The 20,181-nt window shown below is 35.8% G+C and overlaps 1 protein-coding gene across 4 annotated transcripts in view; it reads right to left on the minus strand.

Annotated features, from left to right (window-relative positions):
• PCMT1 (protein-L-isoaspartate (D-aspartate) O-methyltransferase) overlaps nucleotides 1-20,181 on the minus strand; it is a 36,806-nt gene that overhangs the window by 7,352 nt on the left and 9,273 nt on the right. For 2 of the 4 annotated variants that reach the window (XM_071435749.1, XM_071435769.1), the window contains exons 2-7: nucleotides 16,554-16,658; nucleotides 15,390-15,421; nucleotides 13,534-13,638; nucleotides 10,096-10,216; nucleotides 4,985-5,070; nucleotides 3,218-3,387 (exon numbers count right to left, since the gene is read on the minus strand). In XM_071435749.1, the coding sequence (XP_071291850.1) occupies nucleotides 3,218-3,387; nucleotides 4,985-5,070; nucleotides 10,096-10,216; nucleotides 13,534-13,638; nucleotides 15,390-15,421; nucleotides 16,554-16,658 (619 nt within the window). Of the gene's footprint in view, nucleotides 1-3,170; nucleotides 3,388-4,984; nucleotides 5,071-10,095; nucleotides 10,217-13,533; nucleotides 13,639-15,389; nucleotides 15,422-16,553; nucleotides 16,659-20,181 lie in introns of all 4 variants that reach the window. The other 2 variants (XM_071435738.1, XM_071435759.1) reach the window with 2 other exon arrangements.

Genomic DNA, 20,181 nt, shown 5'->3' on the forward strand with positions numbered 1-20,181 from the left:
CCAGCAGGACAAGGTATCCCCTGGAAGTGTTTAAAAGATGGCTTGAAGTGGCCCTTAGGAATATGGTTTAGCTGCGGACTTGGCAGCACTTGGTAAACAGTCAGACTCAATGATCCTAAATGCGTTTTCTATCCTAAATAATACCATGATTCTGTGACACTTAAAATTGTCTTTCCACATAGGTAGTAAGTGAAGTAGTATGTTTTATTTCACAGAGAAATAAAACCAGAGAAATCCTAATTTATAGAAGATCTGCCAATAAGACAGCCATCCAGCCATGTTCCCAACTGCAACACAAGAGGCCCTCTCTCCATCCTATTTTTCAGTAAAAACCCCAAACAATTGAAGTTTTATGTGAAAGGATACCCTTATCAGTATAATCACATAACTGGGCATTGACTGCTGGATTTCTGGCACACTGCATTGTTTTGTACCAGAGATAGGGTTCCTGTGTATATTCTACTTCTAAATGTCCCAGGGAGTCACATTTGAGAGGATTCCCACTAATATTAGGAGCTTAAAAAATACTACTGCAACTGAACCAAAGCTACAAAGTCATGGCCTAAATTTAAAGAAATTTAACAGTATTCACAAATATGCTTTATTTAGCAATGTACTGAAATCCAAGGAATCTTTTCCTTCCAGCTAGTTCTAGACTTCCTTTCGCTACAAGTTTTACATAGTGAAGCATGATACAAAATACCTGAAGATGGGGTCGACTTCAAACACCACTTAAGAATGTTGTGCTGCTTTGCAAAAGCATCTTACAGCCCCATTAAAGAACATTCCAAAATGTGAATGGCTCAGCAAAAATGTAACAGCTTCTTTCCTGCCAACTGGAGGGTCTACTACCCTAGGAAAATGCTGCTGGCCTATCAATTCTATTCTGTGAAGGGACACCTCTTCTTCATTCACTGTGATGAAAGAGTTACCTGCATTAGGAATGAAATCACATAATGTAAACTAAAAGAATGACAAACTAAACACAGAAACACTTAGAGATGCTTTTTCAGAGTCTCTAAATGAACTCTGCTCACAGATCTTGAGCAATTTAGAAAAGAAAAAATGAAATCTAGGAAGTGAAGAAAAAACAGCTCTTTCATCTTTGATGCCAGCATAGATAGCAAATGCTAACTCATAATTAGGAATTTCCTTAGCAGCAGCTGCCTGACCATATACTTCATAGCCACCAACAAGGAAAAGCAAAGAAAAGATGTCAGCTCCTGTAAGGTCAGCAGTAGACTGACAGTTATCCTAGAAAATGGAATGGGAATTTTCTTCAAATCACAAAAAGGAAAATTAAAGAAATAGCAAAAGTTACAAGAAGTGGACTTCTGACATTTTCTCTAACAGAGAGTTCCAAAATTTAAATGCGTATAGCAAGATACAGCCTCTATGCCATTGCAGATGAACCCTTCAGGCTAAGCACTTATATTTTCTGCTAACACCACTGTAATTTCTTAAATTAAAAATAAATAAATAAAATCAAGATGTATTTCAGAAGAGCACAGAAACTGGTACCAATTTCTGAGGAAAATAATCCTACAGTATGCATGACTGAAGAAGGCCCAAAGAGAAGCTCTTTCCAAGCTAGAAGACAAAATGAAATACCAAACTGCACTGAAGAGATGCTAAAAACTCAGAACTCTAGTTCTTAACACAGTACCCCACCTTCACTTGTAGCAAGGGATAAACACTGCCATTCAAGAAACCTTTCTTGAACTGTTTTATGAACACACACTGCTATCCTTTTTTTGGGATACCAAAAAAATTCCAATTGCTACTATAATCAGATCAATGGAAATAGAAATAAATCTATGAAAACTCTCTGAGAGAAGGAAGGTTTAAGAAGATGACTACTCTTTTTTAGAGCAAGCAAAGCATGGATTCCAAACTGAAATTAAACATTTGCCAGAGGAGGAAACCTACCACAAAGGAAAGCTTCCAAAGCCTTACAAGAGGCAGGAAATGCCTGAGTACCACACTGAGGGAATACTGGCAGTATTTGAGGCCAAAGCATCATTTGCATAACAAATACAAAACATTTGAATAACAAGCACGCTTCACAAGCTTTGAACTAAGCAGTATCTCACTGAAGTTGTTTTAAGAGTAGTTTGTACGTGGTGGCTATATAGGAATCCAAGAAACACTGAAATGAGGTTCCACTAAGCAACAGTATGAAAACTGCTTTATTTGTACTTTTTAGGACTATTTTGATAGGTTAGACTGAGTATTCCTGTATTCAAATCACAAGCTATACCCCAAAATATCAAGGGGGAAAAAGCCAAAAATCTAAATTTAGGTTATAAAACTCAACAGTTGTTTTCAGAGCTCAATGCACATCTCTGCACTTCACTAATGCCAATAATACATTCGCAAGCACTTTCTGCCAGGAAGCAAAACAGCAATGCTGCTTTGTTCATTCACATACTAGCATGGCTTAAGCTGACAGCTGCATTAAGTCTATTTATTTATTCATTTATTACTGGCTGTTCAATTCAGCAAACTGGAAGGTTTCCTACTTCTAGAAAGGCATTTAGAATTTGCTGTATTGCCAAACACAAATACTGCCCCATCAGAGAGAGATGACAGATTTCTAATAATATGTCTGGGAAAATTTTCTAAACACTACTCAACTACATTTATACTTTAGGGAAGAAAGAATTATCTTTTCTACTTTTTGCTACCTGGAGGCTAAAGGAAAAGTGCTTGCACGATCATCTACATTTTCCACAAAGGATTTTACAAAGATTTTTCTTCATTTCTAGTGTTTCAGAAAAATAAAAAATGAACACCCAATTACCACTAACTTAAAGGACAAAACAGTATTTATTAAGTAAAATTTTACACTTCACCCTAATTATTGGGCAAAATAGTTATAAAAAATTCATTAAAAGTGAAGTTTAAACTTAGAAAATACTGTATTTAAAACAACAAATAAGAATCTTCAAAACACCAAGGACTGAAGAAAACATGTCCAAAAAAGACAAAGTGCAACCCATGCAATATTTTTCTTCTGCTTTTAATTTAACTCAAACTTAGCACAACCTCCTTTGGGTGATGTAGTAATGCAGACTGAGTCACTTTTCATGGTATGGAGGAGCAGAAAGCAATGACAGCAGCAAAGGCAGGCCTTGCAGTCTATCTGCTTAAAATTCACACCCTTTCACCTTGCATGTGTGTGGAAGAAGTAAGTGGAACAGAAAATCACTTCCACCTGGACCACTGCTTCTCTTTATCTGTTAAAGGCACATATATCACTCCCATCAGAGGCTTCATTTTGACACTGCCATCTTCTAGTTTGTCATACTGTTCGAGCATCTGGTTTCCCCCAGCAGGGCCAACTGGTAATATCAATCTTCCGCCAGGTTTTAACTGGTCTATGAGCTAGAACACAACACAGAAATTAGAATGTAACCAGCCACCTCAGAGAAGCTGGATCCAAAGTTTGTTACAGTAGATTAATAGCTTTGCCATTATGTATCCATCTACTTTTATGCAGTAGATAACTACTTCCATTAGGAAAAATAAAAAGTGCACTGAAAATGAGAGTATCACAGCAACATGGTACAACAACTGGTATTACAGGAAAATAATTTAATTAACTGGGTAACTTGCAGTTTTATTTTCTATAGATGTGGGGGAAATATGTAAATCACAAATTATTTTTACAGCAGATTCAATCTTTTGAAACTGTTTAACGGTTCAATAGTTATTGTGCATCAGTACAGGCCCATTGTGAAAAATTCTGGGGGTAACTGATCTCCTCTTAAGCCCTCAGAATAAGATTTGAGATTGGTGACTTTTCATTATTTCTCTTCCTGGAAAAATTTTGTCTACAGCACACTCACTACCCAACAGCTCCTCTTTCATTCTGTGAATGGAACAGCCTTTTCTGAAACTAGTCTAAAATATATGAATATGACTAAGATAAGTGACACATAAAAATAGTATGTGAGAAATGCTTGCATTTTTTTCCCCATAGTTAAAAGGAGGCTAATCACAGCAGTCTCAAGGAAAATTTCATACTTCCCAGACATCATGAAAAAAACCCCTTAATCCCCATTGCTAATAAAAGTTATAATTAAGAACTATTTCATTTACAAATAAGCTTTCAATTACTTTTTTAATTGTCATCTCTCAACATTTTGCCGGGAACACCCTCCTGCACACCCCCACCAAAAAAAAAAGACCAAAAACCAAAAAACCTCAAAAACAAAACCCAAACAAATAAATCCCCCTCAAAAAACAAACTAAAAATACAACCTACTTTAAAAACATGAAGCAAAAAAAAAAAAAACCCACAAAAAACCACCACCACTGGTCATTGTTTGGAAATGTCCAATCTATCTATAACACCTCAAAGCCCAGTCTTTCACTAACCCTCACTAAGATTTAAAAACCTTAACTGGCATCTAGCATATAAAAATCATACCATGTATTACCATGTGCCTGATGAAAGGAAGAGAAAAAAAATCTTATCAGTAAAAATGGACTATATGTATGCACACTCTAAAGCCCCTAGTTACTCTTAAGCTTCTCTAGTAAGAAGTGCCCTGTATCCATTCTGAAACCTTCAAACAAATGGCACTGTTTGTACTTCCAGCTGAGCATTTAACTTTCAACAGACTCAGTGCTTTGGAACTTGGGAAATATACTTAAATTTCGTAACTCATTGTTCGATAAAATTTAATTACCTTATTAAAGAAAATGCTCCAGTTCATTGTTATAATAGAGGGTTGCACACATGTAATTTTAAAATATGTTTATTTAGAGCAGAGTTATTAGAACATACAGCTTTATCAAACCAACTGGAAGCCCAGTTGTAACAGAGACAAAAACCCCACACCATACAGTAATACCACACTGCCCACTGATACTCCCAGCAGTGCAAGCTACCAAGTATTTTACACACAGATGTATGCAAAGCATACTCTACAGCTAAGATACTACAGAAACACACACACAGAACATAAAGGCTTACTGCTTGGGGCACAACTGGGGCTGCAGCTCCAACATGGATTGCATCATACGGAGCTTCTTCTGCATATCCCATTCGTCCATCTCCCACTGCAAGAAAACACTATTTTTTAAAACATTTTCAAAAGGACTGGAGAAAACAGATGGTTTCCCATACCTACATGTAAAAAATTAACACATTTGTAAAATAAATGCAACAAAACGCCCTTATAGATGCATACACATGCTTATAAAATATACTAAATACTATTGAAGCATCTGAAAGCATGGATTTATAATGAAAGTTCTTGGAAACACATGGTCCACCTAGAAAAGAGACTAAAGTATTTATGTTCCCTACCAACTCCAGTGCAGGTGATTTTCCTCCCTCATTTACCCTCTTAGAACATATACTTTGCTTTGCCTTGTCGTCACGCACACTATTCCTAAATATAATGTAAATCATAAGTCCAAAGCATTAAAATGTCAGAAGCACATATCAGAAGATTCCAAAGGTGAGGAAAATACAAAGGAGGTGTTCCCATGGACTATATGCCTACGACTGCACTACCAGTGAAACAAAAGCCCACAGCCATATGCAAACATCAATGCAGTACTGCAGTAACCTCTGCACACCCCATGTTCCAGCAGGTGGGCCTCACTATTCTTCCTGCAGACAATCACTGCTAACACAGAGAGCCAGGTCAGATTCGTGGCTAAAGCTCCAGGAGGCTGCTTGGAAGATGCCAGAGTAATGAAGGTTTTCAGAGGTTGCCAGTGCTGCTTGAGCTTTGGTGGAGAACTCATGGAGAAGCACTCTGTCACAGATGTCTCATCCCATATGAGATCCCATATCTCATCCCACTTACGGGGAAGCAAAGAGTAACAGTTTGGGGTTTTTAAGCCAATGAAATGTGACAAACTAAACTTGACCTTGAGTTAAGTTTTGAAAGAAGACGATGTGAATATGGCATCCACAGAATTTACAGGACATCAGAGCAAGTTAGGCAGGCTCTCTCTGGAGTTATTTAGAACAAATGTAATAAATGAGGCTGAAGCATCCATAAATTCATACTATGTGATTACAGAAGTTCCAATAAGAAAAAACATAGATGTTAGTCCTCTGATCAGCACAAGTAATTTGGGGTTTCCCATCTTCAGGCTGAGCTTTGATTTCTGTGCAAACATCAATATCACAAGTTAATTAAAATTGAAAGAGTCAAAAGAAGTGCTACACCCCAGTCAGAGGATGAAAATCTGTTAACTTTTTGTCTTCCAAAAACTCACAAAGCAGGAAAAAAACATAGTCACCACAGCAGGTTTCATTTTGACCTCCATGATAAGGAGGGCCATTGGAACAGTAAGAGCATCCTTAGGTGTATCCAAGACAGTACAGGAAGACCTGGGCACCTCCTCAAAACAATTAAAACTGAAGTTATGAGGTCCTTCCTTATAACCTCATAACCTTCCTTATGAGGTCCTGAAAGATGACCCTGGCAGAGATCTTCTGCATCCATGCTCTTTAAGAGTGCACATTTCCTCAGAAGCTGAGAAGCCTCTTAGGGGTCAGTCACATAAATACTGGATAAATACAATCATAAATAATGACATAAATACAATCAATTCTGACCAGCACAAGCTCCAGCCAAGGGACACAAGCAAAAGCTGCCAAGCAAGAAGTACCAGTGCTTCAAGAAAACTCATCCCTATTGATCACCATTTGCACTAAGTCAGATGGCAACAGAGATCACCAGTCATGAAAGTTCCAGCATTTCCAGGGTGTATTCCCTTTGACTGCCAAAGTAGGTCCTACTGGAACAATCAATGCAGCCAAGCATATAATTTATTCTTCTATCTTAATAGCACTGTAGAACTCTTCTAAAGAAGCAGCAATGATGTATTACTGAATCAAGCTGCTGTTCCACCAGAGATGGCAATGGAGAAAGGTTTCTTTAGCTTATTCATACAGATATTGCTAAAAAATATGTTAGTTACACAAGGAGGCAAATCCTCATTCCCCAGGGTGCACAGCCGGCATTAGAAGCAGCAGTCTCCAGTATTGCTGGCAAAAAAGTGATTTCCAAGTGGAAGAAGCAGCTGTGAAAGAAACTGCTGCCACTTCTGAAGAACACATGTATTCTGAGACATCCATGTCCCTAGTGCACTCTCCAGAGAAGTTGGAATGTGACTTCTGCACATCTTATCACTTTACTGAGAGCAGTAAAACAGGCTCAAAAACAACTAACCCCTTTGCTCTCAGAATCAATAGCTAACATCCTCAAAAAGAGCACACACCCAACCAAAGGGAGAAAAAAAAAATTGCGCTCCTTCATATGCATCGCACACAGCATGGTTCTTCCCTTTGAAGATCCACAAAAATTCTTATAGTTACAGAAGAAATATATCCACCCACAATGGCAACACAGTTTTAGATATCCAGAACATTTAAAAAAATCATTAAGTTGGCATTCATATAGTCAATGTCATTCAAATTATTATATTATTCCATGTCCAAGGGGAAAGAGGAACCCAAATTTTCAGCTTGTATTTACATCCTGAATAATGTCCCCTATCCTACTCACATCTCCAGTTACATGCAGCCTGTTAATGAAGTAATCATGGTGGAGGGTGGCAGGTGGTGATGAGGAAAAAATGTCAGGACTTTTTGATATAAAAGGGTTCTGCAGCTTGATTATAAATCTAGACCGGATCTACCGATCATACTACCCAAGTCTTCAGTTCCTGTATGCAGACCTGTCTCACATAGAGCTGTAGCATGAGCACAGAAACAGAATTACTTCCCTCAGTCATTTAGAATCCCTCATCCCCGCTGGCTATGGCTGCATCAGCAAAAAGCGCATTATAATAGAAGCAGATCTGTACAGCAAAAGTTTTTGCTGAGAACCTGGCATCCATGCAACATATGCATTTCAGGATAATCACTGCAGTCTAAATCTAAGTCTTATTGTCTTAATATGCACATAGCAAACATATTTGGCTGCTTCTTTTAACATATAATATTGTCTAGTTTCATCCAAAAGGAACCAATTTTTGTGCTTTCCAGGAGTACTCTCACGTGAGCCAAAGAGTGGTAAGTAGAAGCATTTGAAACATTCATCTCAAAGGCTTTCTCCTGATACTAAGAAGAAACAAAATAAAAATCAAGCTATTAAAAAAAAAAAAAAAAAAGCCAAAAGACCTACTGTTGTCATCTCACTGATCTCACTGCAGGAGTTCCATATTGTTGTCTCCTTATCACAAAAACTTCATACCTTCTTGGTGTTTCTCATAAAGCAGCTCCTCCAAGCACTGACTCTTTCTTCTTCACAAAGCAGCCAATTGACTCCAGTTCCCTTCTCACCCAGCCACCCCACTCTTTTATAGCACTCTTCTTCTCATTGGTTACAGCTGTGGCCTGTTAAAGTCAGGCCTGTTCCTAATCTTTGATAATTGGCCCAGCTGCAACTAAGATTACTTTCTACACTATCTTTATTTTCTTACATTCTATCCCCCTACAACCTACAAACTAACAAAAAGACATGTTAATCCAAATATACCTATTCCCATCTTCTCAGTGCAGTTCTGCTGAGACACCCCAAAATAATTTCGGTGTTCCTGAAATGCAGTTATGGCATATGTGAGATATGACAAAGCAGACTAGAATGTCTGAAGCACACTGTGAAAAGCCAGCAACTGACACACCTGGTCCTATTTCATACGGCTCCCATCAATCAACTGGTTTTCACAATTTTTTTTGTTTGTGTGTTTGGGATGGGGGGTTCTGGCTGGGGTTTTCTGTTGCTGTCTTTTTGTTTTAAATTAACAGCTGTCCGTATCCTTGCTCCACATCAAAGAGCTCCCAGGAATCCAACACAGTTGAAACATTCTTCTCAAACTAATTCACAGAAGTATTACTTGCCCATCTGTTTGTTTTTTTTTAATGTACCTCACAGCAAAACTATCCACAAGTCTCTTAGTCACCCTGCTACATAGTCAAAAATAATATAGATAATGATGTTTACTTAGAATTCTAGACTTGCAAGAGCACCAGAGTTTGTTTCAAGAATAACCAGAAGCATAAGTCAAAATTGCTTTTGTACAGCATCAATGGAAATTCTTCCCTCATTCCCCCCTACAGCCCTAGCAGTCTAACTTCTTCTCCAAGAAGTTCTGAGACATCAATGTTCTCAGTGAGATACATTGCATTTTATAAATGTGTATGTGTTGATAAACTCATTTAAAAAACATTTAGAAAAGTCCCTCATTTACAAGAAAAGACCAAAAATCAAAATAATAGTTAAGCTAAGAGCCAAACATCAAATAACAATAATTTTTCCAAGTGTTCTTGTAAGAAGCCTCAAAAAACATCCAGACCTTCAACTTCTTTTTTAAACGTAGTGAATAGAATGACACTTTCCTCTTGCCAGCTTTGCATCTTCTAAGAAAAACAAACAATAACCAAACAAAAAATCCCAAACAAACAAAGAAAAAAAAGAAAACAAAAAACTCTCCAAATATTTTTTTTTAAGTAAAAAAACATTATTTAAAATAATTCACTGTCCTTCTATTGTTTGGGCATTATTTCCTCTCAGTTACTCTAACTGAATTCAAGTACTTTGGTGTCAATCATGTCCCTAACATCCAACTACTGTCAATTTTAAAAACAAATGAAATAAACATCAGTGCTGCATACTGCCAATCTAGTACTTTATCCACTTGAATCTTCACATGCAGCTTTCTCAACTACCCTATCAGAAGTGTGAAGGCTTTGTTAAAACACTCAAATTCAACTGACAGGGTATTTATTCGAGAACAATTGTGAATTCAACCCCAATTTGAAATAGCAAGTATAACATGACAGACCTTCAGTATGTATTTTCACCAAAAAAACAATCCTCTTTTCTAGTAGAATGATTACACATAGTCTTTGAGATCACCAGAAGTCATATTCTGAAAACTGGGGGAAGCTACTGATTTTCAAAGGCCTAAAAACAATTTAAAGTTTTCATTTGGCTTCTCTTTCTTGGGTTTAGCTTACTAAATTCAAACTTTTAATAACATCCAATTCAGTCATTTTCAACCAGCTGCTAGAAAGAATATCAGTTTAATTAGTAAGTATATCGGTCTGATGCTCACCAATCAGTTTCACTCTTCCTGAAGACAGCAATGTGGGATCATCTTTTTTGACATTATTTATTGAGTCATCTACTAGTTCTTTGATATGATCAATTCCTACAACTTGTCCTTTGGGACCAACCTGGAATAAAAATATACAGATGAACAATTTCTGCTAGGTTCATTTACAGAATGAGTACTTATACTTCCTGACTCATTTCTCTAAAATAAAAACAAAAACAGGAAAGTGGAAGTATATTTTCCCAATGTTATTAAAACTACTGTTAGAAATGACAAATTCTGACTGCTAGAAGCACCTGATAATTAAAGTGTGTCTGCACACTTCTATAAATAGTTGTTAGAGTGATCTTTTTGAGATGTGATTCAGTTGTGTTATATTGTTAGTGGAGATTTCTTCTTGGAACTTTTAGAAGTTAAATTTGATCATGTTTGTTTTCATTACCTGCAACAAAAAGTAACAACATCAAGGAAAAAGACTAGAACTGATCTCCTTTCACACTGAATAAAACTTACCAAGGATTAAGGTTCTTCTAGAGAAGACCTTACATCAAGGATTAAATAATGATTTTTATTCAAAATCATCTCAAGAGTTCTATTCTTTCAAGAAGCAAATGCTGCAATTATCAGTCATGGACAAATTACCTTCCACTCACCCTTGCACTCATGAATCTGCTCTCAGATTTACAGCTCTCCTCCATAGGAAGAGTGCAACTTCTGAGAGCTCTTAACTCAAAAAAGGTCACAAAATCTCTGAGAGGGGGAAAATCTACTAACAAAAGCTTCTCCATTACAGGTATTTCTTCCAGAATTTTGTCTTTAGTTCAGAAAAAACATTCAAAACCAATCCAAATCTTAAAATCTCTGACCACTTTTAACAGGATCGAGCTCAAAGACTACAATAGCAGAGTATGTCCTAGCAGAGCCCATGTTGCCTAACTGTCTTTGGACACATCTAAACACATTGTTTATGTTTCTGTATCTTACATTTTAATATTGTTAAGACATGGAAAATTAGTAACTAGTTATCCTGGGGAAATTTTTTGGTTTTATTATGAACAAGTCCTATGTTAAAAACATTAAAAAAGCAGTGTTAGCTTTTCTTGTTTGAGTGGGAGACCACCACCCCAGCCTTTGAAACAAAGCAAGACACAGAGCAAGTTTTCACTATGACAGCCATAGGTTGCTGTTTGGAGGAATGACTGGCAGTCAGCTGTACCATAAGCTGGCAAAAGATCCAGTATATTCCAAACAGTAACATCACAGAAATGAAAATTTAGCAAAATGGTCAGAGCATGAAATAGGCTGATAAAGTCAGAGAACCTCCTGCTGCATGTGACAGCCCATTATGCTGTTTCTGAGTTCTCATCAATTTCTTTTATTACCCTGGAACTGTGAAGCACATGCAATTGAGACAACACAAAGAGGCACAATTTTTGGATCTCTATGTTAGGAATAAAAATATACCCACTTTTTTCATATCCAGTACTGACAGGATGAAAACTGTAATTCATTTAATTTGCCAGCAACCTTCAAAAGTAAATAAACTTATCTACATAGCTTGCAAAATTATTCCAGAAGCTTAACATGAAAATCTAAACAGCAATCTTCAAGATACTTTACCAATCTAAGTAAACATAAAGCTTTCCCAGAGGTACCACAAATGAGATTATCATCATAAGAGTAAAGTTGTCATCTATGAGCACTGAGGTGCTTGTGCCACAAATGTGAGCTACTAATTCTAGATCTCAGTTAGACTGAGAAGCAACATCAGCAGTCACAAAAAGCACATCTCCAACTGAATTTTTGTGGCAAAACACTCTACCATTAATTCCCATAATATACTTTGTCCTGGAGTGACTTTATGATGCTTGTATGCCCAATCATCTGTAACTTCTTTCAAGTTTTTGTTACTGTTAGCAGTGCTAACAGTACTGCTAACAAAACTTTCAAGCAGAATGAGAGCATTTACTCAATTTTTCACGACACACATCTGTAAGCCATTCCAATGCAAACAACCAAGGAGGATTCTTCAGAGGCACCTAACATTCATATGGCAATAAAAAGATAGCAGGATTAATTTCAGGAAATTTGGAAAGAGATTTTCCTTTTGTGCTGATTCTGACTTTTCCACAGCTTGTTTTAGTAGAAAAAAGGGCACAACTACAATTTAGCACATCCCATTGAAAATGGCTATTCCTTTATTCACCCATAACTTCAGTGAGAAATACATATAGCCTGGACAGAAGTTTTAATGCTTGTAGGATTGGCATTCCCATGCTACCATTTGATTACTGACTTCACAGAGCAAAAATAATAGGTAGCAAGTTGAATTAAGTGCCATTTAATATTTCCTCTAAACTGCAGTTTGGTTAACTTATTTCAACTACTTTTTTTTTTTCCTCCAGATTTTGCAGCTAACACTTAGACACCTAAATACTTTAGCAAGTGCATGGCCCAATCCTAAACACTCTCAGCTAACTCTTAACACTGGGAAACAGAAGTGACTGCAGACTCAGATTGGTGCTTGAAAACAGAAAACTAAGTAGCAAAGAAACCTAAATGAGAAATTATCATATGTATCAACACATTTCAAATTAACTTTGCAGAAAAACAAAACAAAAAATCTAGTTGGCAGTTTAATGAAGGTCTCTACTAATGATAAAGCAATTATAAAGCCCTGGAACAGAGAAAGAAGAACTGATTATATTAGTTTTCAATAATCAGTCTAAGAATACAATAGCTACAGCCACTAAAATCCAAATTTTTTAATCTTTTTTGTTTAATCTTTTTTTTCCCAATGTAAGATAGGGAAGAACACAGAAAATTCCTTAGGTACAGGTTGAATAACACAACTGAGATTAAGTTACTTGGCAAAGATGTAAAATTCAAATTAATATCTAACTTTAAAAAGGTTAAATGGACAGTAACGCTTGTGCAATATAACAAGAAAAGAAAGCAATTAAATTAAAAGACAATTTATTATAGACACAAGATATTTTCCTGTGGAAATAAGATTCTTTTACACCTCACTAAGCTCTCATTGTAACAGAAATCCATGACAATTTATTACAATGAGAACATTCACAGCTACCTAAGATAATAAAATTTTGAACTGTTCAAGACAAACATCTTCTTCCTTCAAGATACAAAGCAACAACTAAAATTCAATCATTAAAAAACCCCAAAACAATCCAAAAACCCTAAACTTCCTCACTAGGGGGTTTCTTCACCATCACACAATTTATTGGGCTACTTAACTTGAACATCTGCTATCAGCTACCATAAGAAATGGGTACCAATCACACCCAGGAGAGTAAATTATTTTCTGTATAATATACTTCAGTGGATTATGAAGGATGCTTTTTTTTGCTCTGTAATTCAGAGTTACACTTGAGTCCAAGCAGTTCTGATGATCAATGATTAAACTGAACAACTCACCATTCGCGAAAAGCACGCTGTAAGAATTCCACTTCCAGATCCTACATCAAGTGCTTTGGCTCCTTCATGTAGCTGATCAGATAGAAGTTCAAGTGCATATGCATGCTAAGAGAACACAGAAAGAGAAAATTTCAAATTATTTTAAGTGTCTGTTTTACTCAATATATGTTAATTTCCTCAGAGATTTTGGGAAATGCCCTGAGCATTTGCGTAAGAAATTTCAGAATTATTTCTATTATAAAAAATGGGGGGGGGAGGAGTTAACTATATTATATAATAATTTTTATTTCATTGGCTTCAACAAATTTCATGAGTGTATTTTTTTTTTGTTAGTATTCATATACAAAGCCTCATCTGACCATTTACACTTCTAGCATAGACTCTATTTATATATTAGGAAAAACACTATAAATCAGTTTATTTCTCCTCAGGTCTGGTGACTCTTACTATTCTGGCAGTATATGGCCAATAAAGAATTTAGTTTATCATTATGCTATATGCATTGGAATATCCTGGTACAAAAGCTATCTAGGAAGAAGGCAGCTCTAGAGCATCAAGGAAAATGGCTATTAAAACTACCTCCTGTATTACCTGCACACTTGCTGAATTAAAGAATAGGAAAAAGCAGTCATCTCTTACAAAGGCAGATAGCAGCCAGGCTCATGGATGAACTGAAGTAGTCTATAGACACACTTGATAACTTTTGCTATGTGGTGGAGCAGTACACAAACTATGCATAGGCTGCACACTAAAAAAACCAATTTGTTCTTTCATGTTTCAGAGACAGCCATTATGACACTCTTTCAGCTTAATCCATCCCACCCAGAAAATATAAATAATTAGAATATTCTCTGTTAGAAGATTCTTTGTTAGTATTTGCTTAGAGGATATATTACCGTTTTGCTCTAACACTTCATATACTACTAGTGCTAAGAATTGGAAAAATAATGACTTAAGGGACTTAATTTCGAAGCATGATTAACACTTATTTTTCCTCTTAGCAACAGTACTTTTTTCTGATCTTTTCTTGAATAATATTGTTAACATCTCTATACAAAATTCCTGGTTTTTTATATTGATAACTAGGTAAATTCTAAGCCATCTACACAGTTTTTAGTCAAGAGAAGCAGACTTTTACTATGATTTGACACCTTCCAAACATTGCAAAGACAAAATACTTGCTTCTAGTCACCTTTCATCTCAAATAAAGAAAAATAGAAAAATTATATCTGGGTTAGATGCATGCACTGAAATCCCAACTGGAACACTCACCCTGGTCACAAACCATTTGGCAAAAAAAGCCCTGCAACTCAGTACAATGTATCTGTTTTCCTGTCCAAAGATTTAAAGGCATTACCGCAGTACCATATTGGAATATGTATACAGGAATCACTGTCATTCACTCCTGAATTCTGATTTTATATATTAAAAAGTAATTTCTATTGGAAAGATCTCTGGAAATCTTCTGGTCCAGTCCTATTTCAATACATGGGCATTTTAAATTAGGCTGCTTAGAACCCTGTTCAGTCAGCTTCTTTGTATATCAAAGAACAGAACTTCCACAAGCTGCAAAGCCTGTTTCAGTACTTAACTACCCTCATAGTTTGGGGTTTTTTTAATCAAGAAACTAATCAGAATTTCCTATGTTACATTTTTTCCCCCACTACCCCTCATCCTATTACTGTACATCTGCAAGAAAAATCTTGATCAATATCTTCTACTTCCTCACAGTAAGCACTTCACAAAAGCGTCACTGCAATCAACTGCTCATTAAATTTACTAGGGTAAATATTTTATTTCAAAAGCACCTGGATGTTTATAAAATCATTATACTAATCACCTAGTTAAAAGCTTACCATGTGTGGAGCACTGATTGTTGCTTGGAAACCTGTAAAACAAGAGAATGGATGATGTTCATTGTTGTTCAGACAGCAACCTTACAATCTTTATTACCTTGACTGTAAAGTGCAACACCTTCACTGTCACCCTCACTCAGGGTACAACATCCACACCCCTGCAGTTACACAGGTACTCTACATCAGAAGTGAGTTATGGTACCTCAGCTGAAAGCTACACTGTGTCCACTCTGGACAGGAAAAAAAACAGTTTTATCCTTGATCTCAGTTACAATCTCCATTTTGTCACTATACATTGAATGAATATCATATACTGAGCAAGTAGGCTTAATTCAGAAGAGTAGTGTCTCCTCAAATAATGTAACTCCTTTTTAGTCAGCCCCTATGTAAAAACCTGAATTTGTTAGTTTGAGTTTCATGTAGTGGAGACCATAGAATATCTGGAGAACAACCTTGTGTGTTTTGCAAACAACAAATGAGAACAAACACCTATAAGAATGGGAGGAACACTCACCTATATTTGTTTTTGTAAAGACACATACTCAAAGGCTTATGTATCTTAAAATATTTTTAATTTTCCTATATAACTAACAAAATCCTAATAAAATTCACTTACTACATACAATTAAAAGCAGGGAGAAGATCAAGAAAAAAGAAACTAGCACATTTACACAGACCATTCTCTTGTCTTGGAAAGATAAAACTGGGACCTGGATGGGTAATTACTGTCCTATCAGTAGACCTGCCAATTCAAAGCCTATTTTTAAAGATTTCACATAATGGTTTAAGAAACTTTGCACTGGTCCCAAATGAATGATTTCTGTGGAAAGATAGGGAATGTTTCTACCTTAAACTGGATGCAAATTATTTTTATGTATTTACATCAGTTGCACAATCACAAGTTGCTGTGGTTTGAAAAACAAACACATATTTACACATACTAATATTATCTGAAAAACACCTCTCTACCTGATGTATCCAAATATGCCAACTGCATAACGCAGGAAATTGAAGCTTAGTTAAAAGGGTATGCAATAAATTGAGGAAGAACTAAACAATCTTCCAAATTAAAAAAAATTTCACATTCTTAACACATAAATAACAAAACCAGCCACAGTTACACAAATGAAAACAATCTCAATCACTTTTGCAAGATGCTCTTACCTATAGACTGTGGAGAGTCCATGTAGGGGTTGTATTTTGCATAGTGGCAACGGTCTGTAGCCAGCATTACTTCAAATACCTTGTCTGTTTTGATTATTCCATTTTCTATAAACAAACAAATATATAAAAATGAAGGCATTGTTTCTCTTCTGCAGTGCAGGAGTCTGTGAAATGTGTTAACATATACATAGCATTGTGAGAAATCATGTGCCTTACACAGATCTTACACTCTTGCCCTCATCATACTGGCCATGGCAAGGGTTGGACTACAGCATCCTTAAAGGTCCTGTCCAGCACAAACCCTTCTGTGATACTAAAATTCAATCTGGAGTCCAGAGACCAAATGATGCTTAAGCCAGTGATTGGTGAACAGCAGTTTCCCAGCAGTTATAAATGCTTTCCTGAAATCACTTGCAAAGCTCTACTCCCTAGGAAAACTCAACTTCATGCACACCTTTGATGAATCCTGAAAATATAGTCAGTAAGAAATTAGTATTACTATACACACCAAACAAGATAGACTTCATATTTCTAAGAAGCCATACAAGTAATTATTGAAAGATATACAAAAGCAAGTTAGAAATGTTAAGTTGAAGCATCATTGCTCAGTACTTTAGTTTCCAGATCTGTTTGTCTTGTGTTAGCAAAGAAAAAAAATCCTTTTGTTAAGAAACTCCCACAGAATCTGAATTCTTATGCTGGGGCAGACTGCAGCCAAAAAGTTTTTATATCAAAACACTCTCAATCTTTTTTCACTTTTCAAAATAAAATATAAATGAACATGCATGTAAAATGTCAGAAGTGGCCATTTTTTCTTGCTGTTTTATTGAAGATTTTTAAAACATTGTTAATTCTATTTTTTTTAAGTTCTCAAGAGCCATTAATGAATAACAGAAAACTTTGGAAAACAAGTGGAAAAAATTAACTAATTACTTTTATTAAGAGACTATATAAACTATAAATAACAGGAAAAAATTAACTAATTACTTTTATTAAGAGACTATATAAACTATAAATAACAGACATTTCAATGATGGATTGCTTCATTAACTACTTTCTTTAAATAAGGATTTATTTGCAAAATTATACTTTAAAAGGGAAAAAAAAAGTTCATTTAAGCACCATTAATATCTAACCCAAAACATGAAAATCAGATTATGGAACTTGTGTAAGATTGTCCTGAAGTGGGTTTTTTTGAAAAAATACACCCCAGGAATGAGCTAACTTCTGCAGAGACTTTACTGACTGCTTACTGGATGCTCCCAACTACACCTATTAATCATGGGATTTTCCTGTCTTCTTTTCTTATCTACTATCTGTGTCCAGAATTAATTATCCTATATAACACAGAGTTGAATTCAGAAAGGAAAATAACTCCTCAGATCATATTCCTTTTTAGTCTGAAGAGAAAGTATCACATAGAACTGCAAAACAACTATACTATTACTAAGGAAAATTTTAAGGAAAACAATTCCTTTTTAAAATATATTATTTTTTTAGAAAGATTTCTGTATCTGGTAAGTCCCAGAAAAAGCATACACTCCACTCACAGTCCCCACACATTAGATATATCCTGTTCTTTGACTTCATTTAGAACTGAATACTACAGCAGTTCTAGTATCTGAGCCAGCAGGCATTTGCAGCAGTTCATAAGTTTACTTACTGAGCAAAATTGTACCCAAAAGAAAACAAACAAATCAATCCATTAATACATTGGCACTAACAACAGAGGAAAAGTAAGGGAAAAAAAAGTTTTCCCTGACCACTAGAAATTAATTGGATTAGTTGTATAGCAGTTCTGTGAACAAAGCTTAGAAACAAAAATCAAACTTTTACTCTTCGAGTCTCATTAGGAATCACTAAGAAGTTAGTATCTCCAAACAAAATATACTTTAAAAAAAGGAGAATAAGCAAGTCTAATTATAACAGAAGTGAGGAGATAAAGGCTCTAGGAGGCTGAAGAGATGTCAAAAAGCAATAGCTGAGAAGTACTCACAAAAGGTCTAAAATAGTGATTTATTTCTTTACATGCAGATAGGCGCATATATTCTATAACTATAGGCAGCCACCTGCTCTTTCCTTTTGTGCCTTTTGGAATAAGCATGCAAAGAACAAAAAGAACATCTTGGAAGTGCAACTGCAGGGCCCTATGATAAGGCCAAGAACCTTCTCTAACTTCACAAAACCTAGGTCCAGTCAAAGTACATACAACTACCAAATAAAATGCTTGCATTGACAGGCAAATTACAAAAAAGCCCCGAAAACAGAAACTACTATTTTACAGATTTGAGCATTCAGGATGCTCTCATTCAGCAAACAATCATGAGATTTGCTGACGGTTGTATTGTCATTGATTATTGCAATCTTTTCCTCAGTAAATAAGAATTGAAGAAAGTTACCCATACTCAGAACCTGTGGAAGAAGCTGAATCTGCTGTCAGCTATTTATTTCACTTATTGAATAATGCTCCATCCTCAAAAAAACCAACACCCTCTCAGCTACCCCCAATAGATTGTCTGCTTTTCAAATTTGCTTATTATACAATGGAAACTACATCAAATTTTAGGTGGGAATTAATAAAAACAATCAAGCCCTAAACAAAAAAGTCAACATTGACTTAGTTAACATTTCTATTGTGTTGATAACAAGATTTTTTTTCCTTAGTCTCACAGCTGAATATAGAGAAACATAACAACTGTAAGGTACCAAACTCCAAAAAAGTCCTTTCTTTCCTGCAACAGTCAGTCCCAAGATGACCAGCTGCCAGGATCTTAATTCTGCCTGAAACGTGTCTCTATCAAATTCTCAATTAAGTCCAGAAAACAAGTATAAAGAAGCCAATAATAGAAGCTTATATTGCAAAGAAGACATTCTAATTTCATGCCATCTCTACCAAAAAACCAAAACAATAAAAAAATTAACTTAATGTTAACTAAAACAATTTTCTAAATCTTAAAACGAAGCTGTATATTGCAAGAAAATAATTCACAATTAAATGCATAGTAGAATATCCTTTCCAACTATAACATGCACAGAAGTCTCTCCTTGAGGAGACTGTTGGGTTTTAAGAATGATAATCAATTTGTACTGCAAACAAATCAGATATTCAAGTGTTTACAAGCAAAGATAATGCACAAACACACTGACGGCTTGAAATAAAAAGTAAACTCAAAACAGAGTTATATCAGCACAACTTCCAAGCTTCAAAGGGCTGAAGCTGAAAAGTAAGTACTTAACAGTGGAGCACTGCCTGCCAAGTTCAAGAGTTACTCTGTGCAGAGGCTGTGGCAATGACAACTTGACATAATTGGAGCATGTTTTGAAAACTCTCTCTGGTCTGCCTCTTTTCCACAAATAACACCATGAAAACAGGAAAAGAGCTCAGAGCAGTCCTTGGACTTGAAGGTGGGAATATACCACTGTTAAATGTAACCTGGGAAACTGGGCAGTTGTCTGTCAGAGAGCAAGGAAAGAAGAGTCTGAAAAGGCACCATGGACTTCCAACAAGTAAACAACCTATCTTTTAATTTTGTCTTTTATTTAGCAACAAATGCACTACTGAAGTGCTTATGTTTCAAAGAATTGCCTACCTCACTGACAGTATCCTGACTGTTGACCAAACACGTTT

The sequence above is a fragment of the Agelaius tricolor genome, unplaced genomic scaffold (genome assembly GCF_023055355.1).
Source record: "Agelaius tricolor isolate 1412-34295 unplaced genomic scaffold, bAgeTri1.0.p SCAF_1, whole genome shotgun sequence".
Classification (NCBI taxonomy): Eukaryota; Metazoa; Chordata; class Aves; order Passeriformes; family Icteridae; genus Agelaius; species Agelaius tricolor.